The 20,668-nt window shown below is 39.7% G+C and overlaps 1 protein-coding gene across 3 annotated transcripts in view; it reads right to left on the bottom strand.

Moving 5' to 3' along the window:
* PATJ (PATJ crumbs cell polarity complex component) overlaps nucleotides 1-20,668 on the bottom strand; it is a 325,916-nt gene that overhangs the window by 89,964 nt on the left and 215,284 nt on the right. For all 3 annotated transcript variants that reach the window (XM_072649698.1, XM_072649699.1, XM_072649701.1), the window contains one exon: nucleotides 10,915-11,006. In XM_072649698.1, the coding sequence (XP_072505799.1) occupies nucleotides 10,915-11,006 (92 nt within the window). The remainder of the gene's footprint in view (nucleotides 1-10,914; nucleotides 11,007-20,668) is intronic.

Raw genomic sequence — 20,668 nt, 5'->3', positions numbered from 1 at the left:
CTCTGTACGCAATCCACACTAGCCAGGTCTGCTACCTCCAAAATCAGTACTCGACATTGCACAAAATACACGTTGGTCATCAGCTCCTATTTTTTCAAAGACTTGTAATCCAATTTCACAGACCTCTTGATTTTTGACTCGCCTTCACTTGACAGGAATGATGGCTCATGTAGAAGGCTTTGAATTTTACAAATCCTTTTACATCCATGTTTCTTTCTCCTCTCAGTGGCTAGTGTATCTCCCTTAGTGAGGTCCATGTTGTTTCCTTCCATAGAAAATAAATGCCTCGAAGATGGTGGAGTAGAAAGACGCACATACATTAGCTCTTCCCCCACAGCCCATAAAATACCTGTAAAGAAAGACTCTCAACAAATTCTAGAGCAGCAGAAGCCACAGTACAACAGAGTGGAAATTTCCAGCCCAGAGTGACCTGAAAGGCCAATGGGAAAGGTCTGTTGTGCTGGACACGGAGTGGAGCCCAGCCCAGCCTTGGCAGAGTGGCACAGGCATGGTTCTGTGAGGAGAATGTGAGCAGGCCTGTGTGGGTGGGTGGGGGGCTTGGAACCCCCAGCAGCAATAGCTGTGGTTTGCAGATCCCTCAACCCACAGGCGCCAAAGGTCAGTGAGAGGGTTTTTTCAGCAGTTTTCAGAGAAGGGAGCAGGGTGTTCCCATAGCTCCAGCCTCAGGCAGCTGCACTGCAGAGGCCACACTGGGCAGCAGGAGCCCCCACAGCAGCCCCCATCCATTGCTGGATGGTAAAACCCCTGGTGGCACTGAGCGGCTGATTGTTACCTCAGTCCGGTGCTGAGGACCTGCCCCCACCTAATGCTCCTGAAGGAATGGAGCAGCTGATCTTTATCTCACACTGAATGGTGACCCTGCCCACGATGAAAGCCCCTGGGGGAATTGAGCAGCTTATTTGAATCTCAGCCCCCAGTGCTGGCTTAGTGTAACTGGAGACCAGGTGATTGTGGAGAAGAAACTACTCATAGATTCTGGGCACAAAAATTTCTGGTTGCTCCCAGACCAGTGTAAACCCTTGATTGTGCCACCTTGAAGGAACTGAGATCTTACAGATCCCCAGAGTATACCCTACTCTTGACAAAGGACCCAAAAGTCAAGTAACTGGTTGGGAAAATGCCTAAAAAAGGGAAAAAAATAAGACTATAGAAAGTTACTTTCTTGGTGAACAGATATCTTCTCCCATTCTTTTGGATGAGGTAGAACAATGCTTACCATCAGGGAAAGACATAAAAGTCAAGGCTTCTGTATCCCAAATATGCAAAATAAATATTCAATGGTCTCAGGCCATGGAAGAGCTCAAAAAGAATTTTGAAAATCAAGTAACAGAGATGGAGGAAAAACTGGGAAGAGGAATGAGAGAGATGCAAGAAAATCATGAAAAGTGGGTCAACAATTTGCTAAAGGAGACCCAAAAAAATGCTGAAGAAAATAACACCTTTAAAAATAGACTAACTCAATTGGCAAAAGAGGTTCAAAAAGCCAATGAGGAGAAGAATGTTTTAATAAGCAGCATTAGCCAAATGGAAAAGGAGGTCCAAAAGCTCACTGAAGAAAATAGTTCTTAAAAATTAGAATGGAACAGATGCAGGTTAATGACTTTACGAGAAACCAAAAAATCACAAAACAAAACCAAAAGAATGAAAAAATGGAAAATAATGTGAAATATCTCATTGGAAAAACAACTGAACTGGAAAATAGATTCAGGAGAGAAAATTTAAAAATTATGGGACTACCTGAAAGTCATGATCAAAAAAAGAGCCTCGACATTATCTTCCATGAAATTATCAAGGAAAACTGCCCTAATACTCTAGAACCAGAAGGCAAAATAAATATTGAAAGAATCCACAGATCACCTCCTGAAAGAGACCTGAAAAGAGAAACTCCTAGGAATATTGTGGCCAAATTTCAGAGTTCCCAGGTCAAGGAGAAAATACTGCAAGCAGCTAGAAAGAAACAATTCGAGTATTGTGGAAATACAATCAGGATAACACAGGATCTGGCAGCTTCTTTCTACATTAAGGGATAGGATATTCCAGAAGTCAAAGGAACTGGGATTAAAACCAAGAATCACCTACCCAGCAAAACTGAGTATAATACTTCAAGGGAATAAATGGCTATTCAATGATATAGAGGACTTTCAAGTATTCATGAGGAAAAGACCAGAACTGAATAGAAAATCTGACTTTCAAACACAAGAATCAAGAGAAGTATGAAAAGGTAAAAGAGGAAAGAGAAAGCATAAGGGACTTATTAAAGTTGAACTGTTTATTCCTACATGGAAAGACAATATTTATAACTCTTAAAACTTTTCTCAGTATCTGAGTACTTTATGGGATTATACACACACACACATAGAGACAGTGCACAGGGTGAGTTGAATGGGAAGGGATCATATCTAAAAAAATGAAATTAAAAGGTGAGAGAGGAATATATTGGGAGGAGAAAGGGAAAAATGGAATGGAGCAAATTATCTCTCATAAAAGAGGCAAGAAAAAGACTTTTCAATGGAGGGAAAAAGGGGGAGGTGAGAGGGAAAACGTGAAGCTTACTCTCATCACATTTGACTCAAAGGAGGACATGCACACTCAATTTGGTATGAAAACCTATCTTACAATACCAAAAAGTGGGGGAGGAGATAAGCAGGGTGGGGGAGATGATGGAAGTGAGGGCAATGGGAGGATGGAGCAATTAGAAGTCAATGCTCTTGGGTAGGGATAAGGTCAAAAGAGAGACTAGAAGAAATGGGGGGACAGGACAGGATGGAGGGAAATATAGTTAGTCTTATATAATATGACTATTATGGAAGTCATTTGCAAAACTACACATATACAACCTATATTGAATTGCTTGCCTTCTCAGTGGGGATGGGTGGGGAAGGAGGAAGGAGGAGAAGTTGGAACTCAAAGATTTAGGAACAACTGTTGAGTATTGTTCTTGCATACAACTGGGAAACAAGAAATACAGGTAGTGGGGTATAGAAATTTATCTTGCCCTACAGGACAAAAGAGAAGATGGGGATAAGGGAAGAGAGGGATGTTAGAAGGGAAGGCAAATTGGTGGTAGGGGTAATTAGAATGCTTGGCACTTTGGGGTGGGGGGAGGGGAGAAAAATTTGGAACTCAAAATTTTGTGGAAATGAAGGTTGAAAACAAAATAAATAAATTAAAAAAAATAAATGCCTCAAGAACAGGCATTCTTTCCTTTTTGGGGAGAAGGGTTTGTATCCCCTGTGTCTGGCACATGGTATCACCATAAGAATTGTTTATGGAATGATCATGCATTGAGTTGGGCATAGTCACATATCTTACCCTGGAACTGTGTGCCTTTTGGGATTATACATATTCTGTGCATACTAAAATATTTCTGTTTTGCTTTCTCAGTTTCAAATTATGTTAATTCATATACTTATCCCAGTGAACAGTGATTTTAGGGGCATCTGTTCTTTCTGCTTAATTGAAATGATCAAAGGCCATAAAACATTAAAAAGTCTCAGAAAAGAGACTCATGGCACTGAACAGAATCTCAAGACATCCTCCAACTGGTTCATGCTGCGCTCTTTTCAGCTACTCAAGGAAGTAAACTGCCTGATCTGTACTCAGACATATTCAGGAATGTTTCCCACAGTGTTCCTTACTTGTCCATATACCTTGGTACGTGTAGAGATTCTGTTACATGTCCAGATGCTACTAGAAGTGCCTTGAGCTCCCTTTCAACTCTGGGATTTGGGGACCTTTTGCTCTTTCTAGGGCTTGGCACGGCCATCCTACAATAACGTGGACCTTGCAGTTAAAAAGAAGCTCTTTCTAAAGTGGTTCCAGGAAAATGGTCTTAGGAAATTCACATTCACCACCAAACCAGTCTTGCAGACAGCATTACTTTATTAAGTGAATTAATTCTTTGTAAATATGAAATGACCTATGTCCAACAAAGTTACAGAAATATCAACAGAGTTCAAAACTTACAGATTATTTCAGAAGTTGTAAAAAGACTCTAAGATAACAGCAACAACAAAGAAGAAAAAATCATTGGAACTCATGGAATCAAAGATTATTTTGATTTAGAAGGATTGTCAAGGATCACTGAGTCTAACTTTTTCATTTTCTATGGGAGGAAACAGGTCCAGTGGGACAGAGGTGTTAATTATTCTTGTCTGACATGTCTCATCGGAAGAACTGTGATGAAAGCCCTTTTTGAGAAGCAGCTATTTTGGGTAAGATGTAAATGAAGTGCTGCATAGGTGGAGAAACTCAACTGCAGTGATTCCTGGCAATGATAAGGAACAAATAACAAGCATCTACTCAACCCGTCCTAGGCGCCCAACCTTATGCTAGGGACTGGTTATACAAACACAAAAGAAAGGAGCCACAGACTTCACAGCTTTTGCTCTAATAGGAGAGACAAGACATAGAGATGGCCAGGAAGTGAACTTAGAGTCTCCCAAAAAGATGGTGATGGGAGAAAGAGGGAAGAAAACTGAAAAGTTTTTCCATCCCCACCAGAGGCAATGGTACTACTAATTTTGTTTCTGTTATTAGAAAGAGAAGTAGAAAAGGGACAGGGTACGAGGTGGTGAGAAAAAGAGAATAGATTCAGGAAGGACAGAAGCCAGCGACATAGGTCATAGGAGGACACAGGTCCTCCCAGGCATGTATGATAGTTGAGTTTGGAGCACAAAGAGAGAACAGCACAATGATGACAAACATTTATTACAAATGATGACAAACATTTATTACATGGCCGATGCTCTGCTAAATCCTGAAGAAACCAAGAAGGGCAAAGGCAAAACCAAACAAAAGCCAGCCACCAACAAGTCCCTGTCCTCAAGGACTGGAAGGAAAGCCAGAAACTGGGAAAAAATATTACGCCAAATTTCTGACAAAGCTCTCATTTCTCAAATACATAGAGAAAGGAGTTAAATTTATGAGAATACAAATTATTCCCCAATGGAAAAATGCTCAAAGGATGATGAACAGGAAGTTTTCAGAAGAAGAAATCAAAGCTCCCTATAGTCCTATGAGAAAATGCTCTAAATCACTATTGATTAGAGAAATGGCAAATAAAAAACCTCAAGAAGATGGTGGAGTAGAAAGATGCATATACTCTAGCACTTCCCCCACAGCCCACAAAATACCTGTAAAAAATGACTCTCAATGAATTCTAGAGCAGCCATAGAACAACAGAGTGAAAGAGGTTTCCAGCCAAGGGTAACCTGGAAGGCCAACAGGAAAGGTCTATCTCACAGGACACTGAGCAGAGTGGAGTCCAGCCCTGGCCATGTGGCACTGGGAGGAACAGGACCTGAACAGACTTCCAGGGCAGAATTCCTAGCAGGGAGGGTCTCAGATTCTTCAACCCAAAAACTACAAAGAAAGCTCCAAAGGTCAGTGTGGGAGGGCTTTCCCATCTGGGTGAGAGGGGAATGGGTTCCACCAGCACTAGCCCCAGGTGGCAGCAGGGAGGCAGGCAGCTACAGTGGCTGAGGAAGCAGCCTGGGTCCATAGTCCAGGCAGCTTAGCTTAAAGCCTCTGGGGAAATTGAGCAGCTGATCTGAAACTCAGCCATCAGTGGCAGCCCTGCCCCCACCCAAAGCCCCAGGGGAATTGAGCAGCTGATTTGAATCTCAGCCTTGTATTGGGGAGAGGAGAAGCACTAGGACCCTCCTCTTGACAAAGGATTCAGAAGTCAAGTAACTGGCTGGGAAAATGCCCAAAAAAGAGAAAAAAGATAAGACCATAAAAGGTTACTTTCTTGGTGAATAGGTGTCTCCTTCCATCCTTTCAGATGAGGAAAAACAAGGCATACTTCAGAGGAAGTCAAGGCCTCTGCCTCCAGTACCCCCAAAATGAATATGAAGTAGGCTTATGCCATAGAAGAGCTTGAAAAGAGTGTCAGCAGGTTGTTAAAGGAGAACCAAAAAAATGCTGAGGAAAATAATACCTTCAAAAACAGGCTTAACTCAATCGGAAAAAGAGGTCCAAAAAGCCAATGAAGAGAAGGAGGCTTTAAAAAGCAGAATTAGCCAAATGGAAAACAAGGTTCAAAAGCTCACTGAACAAAATAATTCTTTAAAAGAGAGAATCAAGTTCAGGGAACCTATTGACTATGAGATAAATCAAGCAGTTAGAAAACAAAACCAAAAGTTTGAAAAAATAGAAGATAATGTGAAACATTGGAAAAACAACTGACCTGGAAAATAGATTCAGGAAAGAAAATTTAAAAATTATGGGACTACCTGAAAGCCATGATCAAAAAAAGAACCTAGACATTATCTTCCATGAAATTATCAAGGAAAACTGCCCTGATATTCTGGAACCAGAGGGCAAAATACATATTGAAAGAATCCACAGATCACCTCTTGAAAGAGACCTGAAAAGAGAAACTCTTAGGAATATTGTGGCCAAATTTCAGAGTTCCCAGGTCAAGGAGAAAATACTGCAAGCAGCTAGAAAGAAACAATTCGAGTATTGTGGAAATATAATCAGGATAACACAGGATCTGGCAGCTTCTACATTAAGGGATTGAAGGGCTTGCAATAGGATATTTCAGAAGTCAAAGGAATTGGGATTAAAATCAAGAATCACCCACCCAGCAAAACTGAGTATAATACTTCAGGGGAAAAAATGGTCTTTCAATGAAATAGAGGACTTTCAAGCATTCTTGAAGAAAAGACCAGAACTGAATAGAAAATTTGACTTTCAAACACAAGAATCAAGAGAAGTATGAAAAGGTAAACAGGAAAGAGAAATCATAAAAGATTTTCTAAAGCTGAACTATTTACATTCCTACATGCAAAATAATATTTGTAACTCTTGAGACTTTTCTCAGTATTTGGGTAGGTGGAGGGATGATACACAGACACACACACATATATAGATAGAGGGTACAGGTTGAGTTGAATTAGAATAGATGATATCCATAAAAAATATAATAAAATAAAAATTAAGGGGTGAGGGAGGAAAATACTGGGAGGAGAAAGGAGAAATGGAATGGGGCACGCTATAACTCATAAAAGAGATAAGAAAAATCATGTTCAGTGGAGGAGAAAAGGGAGAAGATGAAAGGGGAAAAGTGAAGCTTACTCTCTTCACATATGGCTTAAGAAGGGAAGAACATGCTCACTAAATTTGATATAAAAATCTGTCTTACACTACAGGAAAGCAGAAGAGGAGGGGACAAGTGGGGTGAGGGGGATGACAGAAGGGAGGGCAAAGGGGAGAAGGGAGTAACTAGAAGTAAACACTTTTGGGAAGGGAACAAGGTCAAATGAAAGAATAAAAAAACAGGGAGAGACAGGGTAGGATAGAGGGAAATATAGTTAGTATTACACAACATGATTATTACGGAAGTCTTTTGCAAAATGACACATATATAGCTGGTACTGAATTGCTTACTTTCTCGGTGGGGATGGGCAGGGAGGGAGGAAGGGGGGGAGAGAAGTTGGAATTCAAAGTATTAGAAACAAATGTTGAGAATTATTATTGCATATAACTGGGAAATAAAAAATACAGGTAATGAGGTACAGAAATTTATCTTTCCCCACAAGAAAAAAAAAGAAGATGGGGATAAAGGAAGGGTGGGGTGTGACAGAAGGGAGGGTACATTGAGGGAAGGGGTAATCAGAATGCAAGGTATTATGGGGAGGGGGAGAGGAGAGATGGGGAGAAAATTGGAACTCAAAATTTTGTGGAAATGAATGTCAGAATCTAAAAATAAATAAAAAATTTAAAAAAAACAAAAGACAAAAAAAACCCTCAAGGTACCACCTCACACCTATCAGATTGGCTAATATGACAGAAAAGGAAAATGACAAATGTTGGAGGGGATGCAGAAAGAAAGGGATACCAACACACTGATGGAGGAGTTGTGAACTGATCCAACCATTCTAGTGAACAATTTGGAACTATATCCAAAGGACTATAAAACTGTGTATACCTACCATTTGACCTTGTAATACTACTGCTAGGTCTGTATCACAAAGAGATTAAATAAAAAGGAAAAGGACCTCTATGTACAAAAAAACGTGAGCAGCTCCTTTTCTGATATTAAAGAACTGGAATTGAGGGGATGTCCATCAATTGGGGAATGGCTGAACAAGTTGTGACACATGATTATAATGAAATACTACTGTGCTATAAGAAATAATGAGCAGGATGTTTTGAGAAAATCCTGGAAAGACTCCCATGAACTGATGTAAAGTAAAATGAGCAGAACCTGGAGAACTCTGTACGCAGCAACAGCAATAAGGGTATGATGATCAACGGCAAATGATGGCTATTCTCAGCAAATGCTTCAAGACAGTTCCAAAGCACTTATGATGAAAAATGCTATCTACCTCCCACAAAAGAACTGAAAAAATCTGAATGCAGATCAAACATAATGGATTAAAAAAAAAAAAACAACTTTCTTTTTCTGTACTTTTTTTTTCGTCTATACCTTCTTTTGCAACATGACAAATGTGGAAGTAAGTTTTGCATGACTTCACCTGTATAAATCAAATTGCTTGCCTTCTCAATAAGCGGGGGAGGTAATTTGGAACTCAAAAAATTTTAAAAACAAATGTTAAAATTTTTTGTTTACATGTAATTGAAGGAAATAAAGATTGCACTACCTACACACCCTCCACCAAAAAACAACTGCATGTACTAAAGACCTTGGAAACTCAACGTTTCTAAAATTGAACTCATTTCCCTAAACCACTCCACACTCCTGAATTCTGTTTAAAACACCACGAACCTCCCAACGTCTCTTTCATGCTTCTAACCTTGGCCTCTCTCCACACGTAAAATCAGCTGTCACATCTGGCCATTTCTCTTTTCAGGACATCACTTGCACCCAGCCCCTTGTCTCTGCTCCCACAGCCCTCAACTCACACTTTATCATCACTCACACCAGATTAGATCACCAGCCTTCTAATTATTCCCTGTATGTCATGGTTATCAAAGTCATTTGCCTTTTAAGCACAGGGTTATGTGACTTCCATAATGAACTAGCTCTTGTGGTTTCTATTGCCCCTGCTATAAAATAAAGACATCCCATGGTGGCACGGGTCACCTTCCTCATGTGGTATAGACTCCTCTTTGGCACTGCCTCACATAGCCCCTCCATGCCTTAAAGAAGTATCATCTTCTAGGAGAAGCCTTTTCTGATCCTCCTACTGCGAGTGCCCACCCCCCAAAACTCCCTTATATGAAAATATTTTGTGCATATTAATTACCTTTAGATAGATTGTACGTGCATGTTTATAGGTATTTGTTATCTCCCCTACTAGAATGTAAGCATATTGAGCCCAGGGATCACTTCTTTCTTTGTTATTTATTTTCCATTAGCACCTAACACAGTGAATGACACATAGTAGGTGCTTAATAAATATTAGCTGATTGGACCTCAGTTTCCTCAACTGTAAAATGAGGAGGCTGGAATAGATTATATCAATGGTCCTTTCCAGCTTAATGAGTTGCCAAAAAGTAGAGCATTCATGGTCATTCCTTTGTGTGAAGTGGTACGCAAATGTGTACTAGGTGTTCAACCAGAAAGACTGGTCCTCACTAAGATCCCTAATCCAGTCCAGTCAGATTGATAGGATCTGCAAGAACATGTACCCACTGGAATATTCTTTTAGAATTCCGTGTTGTCTTCAACACCAACAGAAGACATCCAACTGAGAAACTACTGAATTGCTAATAATAATAGCCCATTTAACTCTAAGATTTAGAATATGCTGCACAAATGTCATCTCATAACAATCCTGGAACACAGGGGGTATTATTAAACGCATGTAACAGATCAAGAAAGTCAGGCTGAAAATAGCCAAGGCAGGATTTGAACTCAGGTCTTGCTGACAAATGAGGCATTGAGCCACCAAATGAGTAGTCTGTGTATTCATTGAAGACAAAGTCTTCAAATAACATGCGGAGGACTAATTGTTTGGATTTGCTATTTAAGCATGAGTTAATCCAAATGGCCCCAAAGGTACCTCCCAACTCTACAATTACACAAGCGGATGATGCTATGGTGCCAACTCTCAAAGTTTTCACGTTCTATCTGGGGAACAAAGGCAGTCATATAAAAAATTTATAAATGAAAAAAATCATCCTAAGTTCTCACTGTTTATTATCAAGGATGAAAAGAAGTCAAGATTTAGAGTCCAGAGATATAGTCTGAATACTATCTCTGCCACTGGTAAGTCAGTTTACCATTTTGGGTTCCAGTTTCCTCACATCTAAAATAAGTGATGCTAAAGCCTGAGATGCTTAAAGCCTCTCCCTTCTTGCCCTAAGTCTATGATCCGATCATCAGGCAGCCAGGAGAAATGAAGAAAAGAGCCCTGAGAAGCGGTGCTCTCAAACTCCACAACCCAATTTTGACCAACTAGGGTGACTTCTCCCTAAACGGATCATTTGTTGGAGTTATTAATATTAAATTAAATGGAGTTTCATTTTCTCTCTGTTGTCTTGCCCCCACTGTCTGGTTAAGGAAGAATGTGTCCACAGAAAAATAATAGCAACTGAGTGGCAAAGGACCCAAGAGCTTACAGGGGAACAGAGGAGCCTTGTGCCCATATGCAATAATGATTCAGTGTCTAACTAAACATAGAGGTTTATGAGGCATCTCATTCTCAAGGACAGAGAGGCAGGAGGGCAAGATGGTTATTCCCATTTTGCCCCATGAGAAAACAGGTCTAGAGAGATAATGTGACTTGCTTCTAGGTCTCTTTAACATGAAGTCCTATACTTTTCACTCAATCAACACTGCCAACTCTTAGAATGATAGCAAAAAACCATCTCAAATATCAATAAATTTGAGTAGGCCAGCCAGCCAGGTGCTTAAAGGATGAAAGATCCCCAAAGAACTCAAGAAAATTCAGGGAAATGAAACTGTCCTTGGCTTACCTTATGAAAACCAACTTGACCTTGGTTGGGGCTGTCTTAATGATGGCAGACGCATTTTGGTGGCTTCTTCCATACAGTATCTGATTGTTTATCTATTTGTGGAAAAAACAAATACGAATGTTGTCATCTGTTTAGGGAATAAACAAGAACATAAGATAATTCAAATTCAGTAGAATTTATTCAATGTTTAGACATACCCAAACAACCAGAAATGTACTAGTTTAATTTGATAGGGCTGGTATAGATAAAGTTCTCATCATATTAACATCATAAGGTGACTTCTTATAGTATTTACTTACTCTTAGTGATGCTACATTCCACTGATTTCCTCTAAATTGTATTTAGATTGCAGGTCTTAAGATCAAGATAGTGACCCCCACACATCAAACTCTAAAACGATTTTTGCAGTAATATAAAACCAAAATGTAACAGAACTGTCTACTAGGAAATGAACTTCCCTGTGATTTTAGTGGAAGAATGGCCTAAGAGAGAAGAACCCTGGGTTTAAAGCCCTCCTCTGACTTATATTATTCCTGTGATTGTGGGTAAGTGAAAAAACAAGTGAATGATCAAGGCAATCCCTAAAGACAGCAAACTAAATGGTCAATGGAGGGAGCTTTCACATTGGGAAATCCATACAATGATGAAATCACAAATCTAGATTTGCCATCGCCCCTGGAAAAAAGGGTATATAAAACAGAAATAACTGTTCTCCTTTCTTGGTCAGGAATTCTCATAGACAATGATTTCATGTTTACATGGAAAATCCCAGGGATTCAGTAAAGATATTAAATAAGTCAATTAGTAGCTTCAGGAAGGTCATGAACTACAAAATTAATCTTCAACAAAATCAATAGCAATTCTACATAAAATAATGAAAAACAATAAGAAATAATAAAAATGAAAATCAAATTCCAAGTAACTACACAATGCAGAAAATATCTAGGGATCAACCTCCCAAAGCAGACTTTTATATATTTGATTATAAAATACTTCTTAAAAAAAAGAATGAACAACTTAAATAGCTTAAACATTCAGTGCTCATGTCTGGGTCCAGGCAATATAATAAAAATGGTAATACTATCAAAATTAATTTACACTTCTAATGCTATGCCAATCAAATTACAAAGAGAATACTTTACAGAGCTTGACAAAATAATAAAATTTATTTAGAAAAACAAAAGAATAAATTATAAAGGGAAATGATAACAAAGAAATAGGAATGAAAAAGGAACAGTACTTTCAGATTTCAGACTATACTATAAAGGAGCAGTCATCAAAACCAACTAGCTTTGGTTAAAGAATAGGGACATAGATCAACGTGACAGACTAAACAGGGGAGACTCAGAAAGAGTAGCCTAGTGTTTGATAAAGCAGAAAACATAAGTTACCCATGGGAAAATCTCCCTTTTCCATAAAAATTTTTGGGAAAACTGAAAAGCAGTCTAGCAGAAATTAGGCTTAGTTCAAAAACTTACACCACACTCCATAATAAATTTTAAATAGATATGCCCTTAAAATTAAAGATTATGCTGTTAAAAATTTTTTTTGAATAGAAACAGATGATATATCTCTCATAGCTATGGGTAAGAGATATATTCCTAAACAAACAACAGATAGAGGCAATTATAAAAGATAAAATAGATCATTTTGATTATGTGAAACTGAGAAGCTTCTGTACAGACAACATTAATGCACCTAGGATAAAAAGAGGAATGATCAAATGGGAAAAAAAAATTTGTATCAGATTTTTCTGACTAGGGTTTGTTATCCAAAATGTGTGCATAAATGTGTATACACACATACACACGTTTATACTTGTATATATGTGTATATGTACGTATATCTACACACATATATATGAGACTAATAGTCATCTCTCAATAGATAAATGGTCAAGGTATATGAATAAATAGATCTCAGGAAGAAGAATTACAAAGTATTCATAAACACATGAAAAAATGCTGCAAATCACTGATAACGTAATGACATCATGGGTTGATATCTTGACTCAGGTGAATCAAATTTAAGTGAAGTAGAACATTACAAAGTTGTTGGCCTCACTCTCTCTTCCAGAGTCATCAAGGTCCAATGGCAGGGCAAAAGTCATGATGACTCGTGATGGCCCAGGATGCAGCAGATGATCTTGGTGTTTTTCAATGTTTGACGAAGCTCTAAGTGCTCCACAGGACCTGTGTCAGTCACCTTCATGGTCACTGGAACAAACTGCTCTCATCCACCCATTCTGCTTAGGCAAGTCTTCACATGCTTGGGGTAGACATCCCTTTAACTCATCAATTGATCTGTACCATGGCAGTTACCCACAACCTGGTTTAGCCTGTCTGATAAGACGATTCACTGGGCTATGACCACTGCACACAGTATAGGTGAAGGCTCAGTCCCTGGTAGACACCAAAGAGAGATGAGCAGCCCTGAGAAAGGCTGGGCTAGCCCTCATGCCAGAGGTCCTCATCCTCCCTGAACACCCCATACACCGATAATGAGAGACATGGAAATCAAGACAACCCTGAGGATCCTCTTCACATTCTTCAAATTGACAAAAATGGTAAAATAAGGAAATAGTCAAGGTTGGAGGGCACACTACTACATTGTTTGGAGAGCTGAGAAATGTTACAGCATTTTGGAAAAAAACCCAACAACTTGGAAGCATGAAAATAAAGAGATTAAAATGTCCATTCCCTTTGAACCAGGGACTCTCTTATTATTGGACTCATACACCAAGGAAGCCATCGATAACACCAAAGTCCTCATATGTTTAAAAATATTTATAGTAACATTTTTTGTTGCAGCTAAGAATTGGAAACAAAGTAGATGGTTATCAATTGGGAAATGGCCAAACAAATTATGGTACATGAATGCAGACTGTGCTGTAAGAAGTGAGGTGTGTGTTTAGAAAACAAAGAAGCATGGAAAGATCTAAATGAACTTATGCAGAAGAAAGTAAGCAGCGCCAAAACAGTAATATACACAGTAACCACAACAATGAAGATGGAGAGAACAAGGACACACCCAAAATTCAAAAGTAAATGAAACAAAATTATAAAGACCAAATGGGACATGAAAATCTAGAGGACACGCCCCCATGACCTCTTTGAGGAGGAAGGAGGTCCTTGGCACATGGACTATGTTTTTGGACTTTATATCAATCAGCAGTGTTGTCTGTTTTGTTCCTTTTTAAAGAAAAATACTATTTGTCATAGAATGATAGTGTCATTTGTGATAGCTCTTTGGGAGAGGCAGAGAGAGGGACACATGGGATACTATGGTGATGTAAGAAACAGAAAATGTTGAAAAAAGTATAAAAATTATTCCACAATTTGTCAAGTATATCATAGAATATTAAATTATATTCCTCTAGATTAGGGTTAAGTGACTTGCTCAGGGTCACACAGCTAGTAAGTGTCTGAGGCCAGATTTGAACTCAAAAAGAGGAGTCTTTCTGATTCCAGGCCTGGCATTCTATCCATTGTACCACCTCCTTGCCCCGTCTAATGGGAGAGACAACAATCAAAAACAAAAGAAATAATTTATATTGTACAAATAATTTATATACAGTGTCAATGGGATATAACCAACAAGAGGAAAGCAATCACATTAGGGAATGATCTGAAAAGGCTTCTTCCAGAAGATGGGCATGGCCTTTGTGCCAGGCACAGTGCTCAGTGCTGGGTATACAAAAAGATACAAAAGACAGTCCCTCCCCTCAGAGAGACTGTGGTTTAATGGGGAAGACAATGTGTAAAGAAATATAGGATAAATAGATAACTGAGAGAGGGAAAACTCTGGAATTAAGAGGTGCTGGGGAAGGGTCAGACTGGGAAGGATCCCAGAAACAGAAATACCAAGTAGAGGAGTTTATGTGTAATTCTAGAAATAATAGGGAAACACCGGGGTTTGTTTGGTCTTTTTTTTTTTTCAGATCAATTATGTTGGAAAAATCAATTAAGTAGCTTCTTGGAGGATGGAGTAGTTACACAGCAGACAAGAGGGAGGTTAGATTTGAACCTGGGCCTTGACAAACTCAACTGTAGTCCTCTACCAATTAAACTGTGGATTTGAATCTCATTTCTGGGCACTACACTTGTGATCCTACTTTTCTATATAAAAGAGGAACAATTCCATCAGTATGTTGTATGTGAGCAGGGATTCTTCCATTGGGCTCGGTGAACTTTTAAAAATAATGGATAGCTTTATTTCAATACCACTGGTTTCCTTTGTAATTCTCTGTATTTTATTGAATGCATTTCACAATGTGATTTTGAAAAGAGGTCCATGGCTTCCCCGGAATGCCAAAGGGGTCCAGAATATAGAAAAGGTGAAAAAATGCTGTATTAGATTAACCCCAGCGGCCAGATGGGTTCTTCCCATTCAGTTCCATCTTTCAAAAGCATCTCAGTTTCTAAGCTGTCTTCTGTTGGGCAAAGGGTCTTGGACCAGGGACAGCATTGAGCTCTTGACTGCCTGCGTTTCAGTGTGATTGAATAAACATAAGGAATAGGTGTTCTTCCCCAGAAAAAACCCCTAAACCATTTCAGCTCAGACAACGAAAGCTTGGCTAACTTCAGCAGATCATTAGTTTTAATTTACATAACAGTCAATTTAAAGTTATGTGTCTGATGCTATTGCTTTTTAACACTCAGAGGAGCAGGCAATAGAAAGGAAAGCAGAGTGCTTTACATTGGATGGGTTTTTCAATGCCAACTACTCTGGTGTTTTCTGGGAAAGCAGCTGCCGTCAGCAAATATGCCAGGGCCAACGGAGTAATCACAGGGCTGAGAGTGGGGTAAAGAGGGAGCAGGGCATGAAATGGAGGCCATCGGGAGACAAAAATGTCAAACCTCAAGGAAGCAAAGCAGACTAAACCAGGAAAAGAAGACTCAGACCCGATGATGAAAAGCCATCTGGTTTGGAGGAACCAATCATCCTACTGAAGTGTCAGGAGAGACAACCCAGACCTGTGAATCATCTCCTCCAGGCTGAGTTAATACAAAATAATTCTGCTGGAATAGGGGTGAAATGAGGAGAAGCCTCCATTTTCAAGCGTTGTGTATGAACAGCCCAATCTGATTAGGACACACATTTCCCACGAGGCCCCAGGCCCTAAAATTAGAATTCAAAGCAAAGAGAAAAGGAAAGAAGGAAATGACAGAGGGAACCCATAGGGAGGTCGCTGATGATGGAGCTGACCATAAAAAAAGACTGATCAGAAGAGCAGGCTATCAACCCAATCAAGGTGAGCTAAGCTAGCAGAACAGAGGACACTGGTAGGGTCTATAAGCAGTACATAGACTGCAGACCACCAAAGCAGCAAGTGTTCATGGTTACCAAGATGTATGTGCATGCACGCATGCGTGGTGATTTCCTAATTTTAGTGTCTCCCCACAATCCACACTCCCCACAGAGGCCAAGGTAATCTTCCTAAAGTGAACGTTGAATTCTTCTCAAAAACCTCTAGGCACTTCTGTCACCTCTGGGACAACATACCCATTTGTCAGCCCAGAAGGTAAAGGCCTGTACAATCTGACTCCAACCACTTTTAATGGACTTCCTCCTGACTCATTCCCTCATGCCCAGTGGGTCCCAGGCAAAATGTAATACTCACTAGTTTGGATTTTGTATTGTAAATCCCACCTGTATCTTTACCTTTGAGCAAGGCAGGTCCATGGCTAGAATGAAGCCCCATCTCTCCTCCAATAAATCTTTTCTTTTATCAAGCCTTTGCTTACATTGATGTCAGTACGTGAGCCACCAACATTTATTTAATGCCTACTACTTGCCAGGTACTAAGTATTTGCCAGTACTAAGCACCAGGGCTAAAAATGAAGGTAAGACACTGCTCCAGGGGCACAAATCATAAAGCACATCAGTCACAAGGGAGAAAGAAGCTATGTGCAAGATAAAGGAAAAATAATCCACAAAAGAAATGCTTCCTGGAGAGGGCAGGTATTGGCCATGGACTTGAAAAATGCCAGAAAAGCCAGGAGGTGGAGATGAAGAAGGAAGGCATGCCATGCATGGGGCACAGCTAGGCCTAGAGAAATGGGAGAGAGTGCTTTCTTCAGGAACAGGAAGGAAGCCACAGTCCCTGGAACCCAGACTACTTGGTGGAGCATGAAGAGTACAAAAATGCTGGAAAGCTACAAGGGGAAGGTTCCGAGGGACTGTGAACATCAAACAGAGGACTTGGACTTGATCCTGGTGGGACAGGGAACCACTGGAGTTTGTTGAGTAGGGGGCGATTGGTCAGACCTGGGCTTTTATGAAAATCATGTTCACAGCTTAATAAAGGATGGGCTGGCATGGCAAGTGTCACATGGCAGGAAGACAAGATAGCAGACTATTGCTCTAGGCATGCGATGACAGTCTTGCATCATCTTGGTGTCAATGTTAGAGGAGAAAAGGGTCTATATGGTGGAGATGCTATAAAGGTAAAATTAACAAGCCCTGGCAACAGACTGACTATGGGGAAGGAGGAGAAGAGAGAGTGAGGATTGAGGATAACACCCAAGTTACAAGTGTAGGGGACGGGAAAGGTAGTCTAACTAGGAAGTTTGGAAGGGGGAGAGGGTTTTGGGAAAAGATAGTAGGTACAATTTTAGACGTATTGAGTTTAAGGTGTCTACATCATATCCAGTTCAATCTATCTCATGAGGTATTGGAGATGCACTAGATGTCAAAAGAGGAGATAGGGCTGGAGAATCAGACATGAAAATCTGCGGCACAGAGGTAATAATTAATGTCATGTCTTCATGAAAGCTTCCATGAATGCAACAGTTGGTAGGATGTTTTCATTCCTCAAATTACATTGTCCCTACTTATCTGGGTGGAATACAATGTCCTTGTGAGCAAGAAACGCCTTGTTCTTGTTTTTGTATCCCCAGCAACCAGCACAGATCCTGACACAGAACAGGGGGTTAATATATATCTTATGAATTAATATAAACCAGAGGGCATTCAGGGAGAGTCTTTATAGAGAACATGAGGAAGGAAAGGGAGGCAAATTCCACAGTCTGAGAAGGTTTAGTTAGATGAGGGGGCATCCATCATGCTACAGGAATGTGCCCACTGATAAGATTAAGAAGTCAAGAAAGCAGAAATGATTTATCAATCGTTCATAACCGGAAAGAAAAAAGAATTTTCTTTAATTACATGGACAGGCTTTATTTTCATTTTAAAATCTTTAGTGAGATTTGCTTCACTGAAAGTAAATATTTTTTAAAAATATATGTATTTGTGAAACAGTTCAAATTTAAACTGTTCTCAATTTTCCATTCCTGGACTCAGCATAAATGAAGATTTATGGTAAACAGCTATGCCGCAAACTTATCGCATAGCAAGTCAAGTTAATTAAATTGAGCTGGGGCTGGAAGTTTTAATCACACAAAAATTAAAATGCAGTCAAAGCAACCAACCCCTTGTGGATTAGGAATCCCACAAAGGAGAAATGTGATACGTTCATTTTCCTGCCCCTCTTCTAGAAAAGGGGAACTTCTTTTATAATTCAGTGGGAATACTGGCAACACAGACAGCTTCATTCAGAAACGTATTCTCCAACAACCTTGGAAAATTTATGTGGCTTTAAAAATCCAGTCTAGACTATGGAGGAGCAAGACAAATTCTCCCATTAGCCATATCCAAGGGGGAAGGGAGAGAGAGGAAGAAAGAAGAAAGGAGGAGGAGAAGGAAGAGGAAGAGAAGACGAAGAAGATGAAGAAGAAGGAGAAGACAAAGAAGAGGAAGAAGGAGAAAAAAGAGAAGGAGAAGGAGGAGGAGAGAGGAGAAATGGGAGAGGAAAGGAGAGAAAGGAGGAGACAAAACCCCCTCAGACTGTTTCCTCACCCAAAAAATGGAAATAATAATCCCCACTGCCCCTGCCTCAAAGGGCTATAGAGAGGAAGAAATGAGATAATGAGTACTAGCTAAAAGTGCTAGAGAAATACAAGAGATTATTACACTTGCTGCTATCACTTGCCAGATCTGGAAATGCAAGCCAAGCGAACGTACAAAAGGCCACACAGGTAACATGGGATAAAACCAAGATGCCCAGAGATCTAGGCCTCTTCCTCCAGATCTATCCCTCTTTCCCCCAGAGCAAGGACTTATCCAGAAATGATGGTAAAATGAATCCCTGACATGTCCATAGCACTGTGCTAATTTACATCCAGAATAAGTTCTGTAGAGAAAGTGACTCAATCCAAAACAACCCCATGGAAAGGCAATGCTATTCTGATTGGTGGTAATGATCCAAACAAACAAACAAAAAAATAACCAAAAAACACATGTTCTTTGGCTTCATAGAGTTGGGGAGTGGACCATGGGTGTAGAAAGTGGGACACACAGTAATGCGGACGTGCCCGAACAGCTGGATTTGCTTAATGTTGTTTTCTTTCTTACAAATCAGGGTTTGGTGCAGAGATAGTATAATGGGAAATGACTGTGACAGTAAAAGGCACTAAAAAAACAACTGCTAAAAAGACAAGGCGTCTCCTACAAACATAGTATTTGGCCTTTATCCACCACCACCTACAAGATGGCGCTGAAGTTCATGCAAAAATGGAATCCCTCTACAATTAAAGTTAAGTATCTTCTTCTTCTTGTTATTAACATACTTTGTTGACATTTCATCCATTGCTATGTACCTATACATACAAAGCTCTAAAAAATAACTGGGAAATTTATTGTGTTTTCTACCACCAAAAAATCCCTGAAAATATTAATTTATTTTAATTATTTTTATACTGGCCCTATTGGGTAGAAAAGGATCTGGTAGCGTTGAGAGTATTTTATAGTTAACAAAAGTGAGGATGAGATAGTTAATCTCAAGTATGCAAATATTCATAAATAACTGGTAGAAACTCAAACACTGATTCTTGAGTCTATATTCTTTCACTAAAATTCCACTCTCTATGTAAAATATAAAATTGTCATCATGATGCTTCCCACCCTCACGTCATAGAAGAAACTGAGACAGTGAAAGATTAAGTGACAAGAGGAAAATTATTCCATCTGGTAATATTACAGGAAGAAAGAAAAAATAAGATCCCAGGTTCTCTAAGAGCTACTTCTCCAACATTGGGATATCACACAGAAGGGGATGGGAGGGGAGCATGGAGTAGATATGCTGTTGTGAGGAGGTGGTTGGACTTATCTCAGTAACACCTACCTAAATTTTTTGCTGTGGGTGATTGGGTTGTGGTTGGGTTAAAGCTGCCCTGAGGACTTAATGTAGAGCATGGAAAACTTGCACAGCTGTGGGAGGGCACAAAATGGGATCACGGGTAAAGGGTACAAGAGGTTTCATTGGAGACAAGCCTCATGATTGTCAATTTCATGGTGCAGTGAATTTGAGCCACTGTCTCCACTTCCAATTTCTTCATAACCTACATCTTTGGGTCACACTAAAGGACTCAACTTTGGACACCACTGGTTGAGACCAAACATGGAACTTCACAGCAAGAAAGATGGTTTTAACTGACATCTGAGCAGCTGTCACCGAGAGACTGACAAAATGCCCATGATAAAGATAGATTCTTTTGTCTTCTCAGTTCCTTCTCCACATCTCTTTCCCATTTCCTGCTGTACTTTATCATTTCCAATCAGTTGCAGAGCATTGTCATGTAACCTAAATCTCTCCTAAAGTACTCCACACTTCTCCCTCTTCCTCATCCAATCAAAATTCCTATTTAGCGCTAAACTAGAGATTTAAAAGAAGTAAATCATGCCTAAGGGAGAA

Source organism: Notamacropus eugenii, chromosome 2 (genome assembly GCF_028372415.1).
Source record: "Notamacropus eugenii isolate mMacEug1 chromosome 2, mMacEug1.pri_v2, whole genome shotgun sequence".
Taxonomy (NCBI): Eukaryota; Metazoa; Chordata; class Mammalia; order Diprotodontia; family Macropodidae; genus Notamacropus; species Notamacropus eugenii.
Note: the sequence above shows the minus strand (reverse complement) of the source record. Positions and strands in the feature narration are given on the sequence as shown.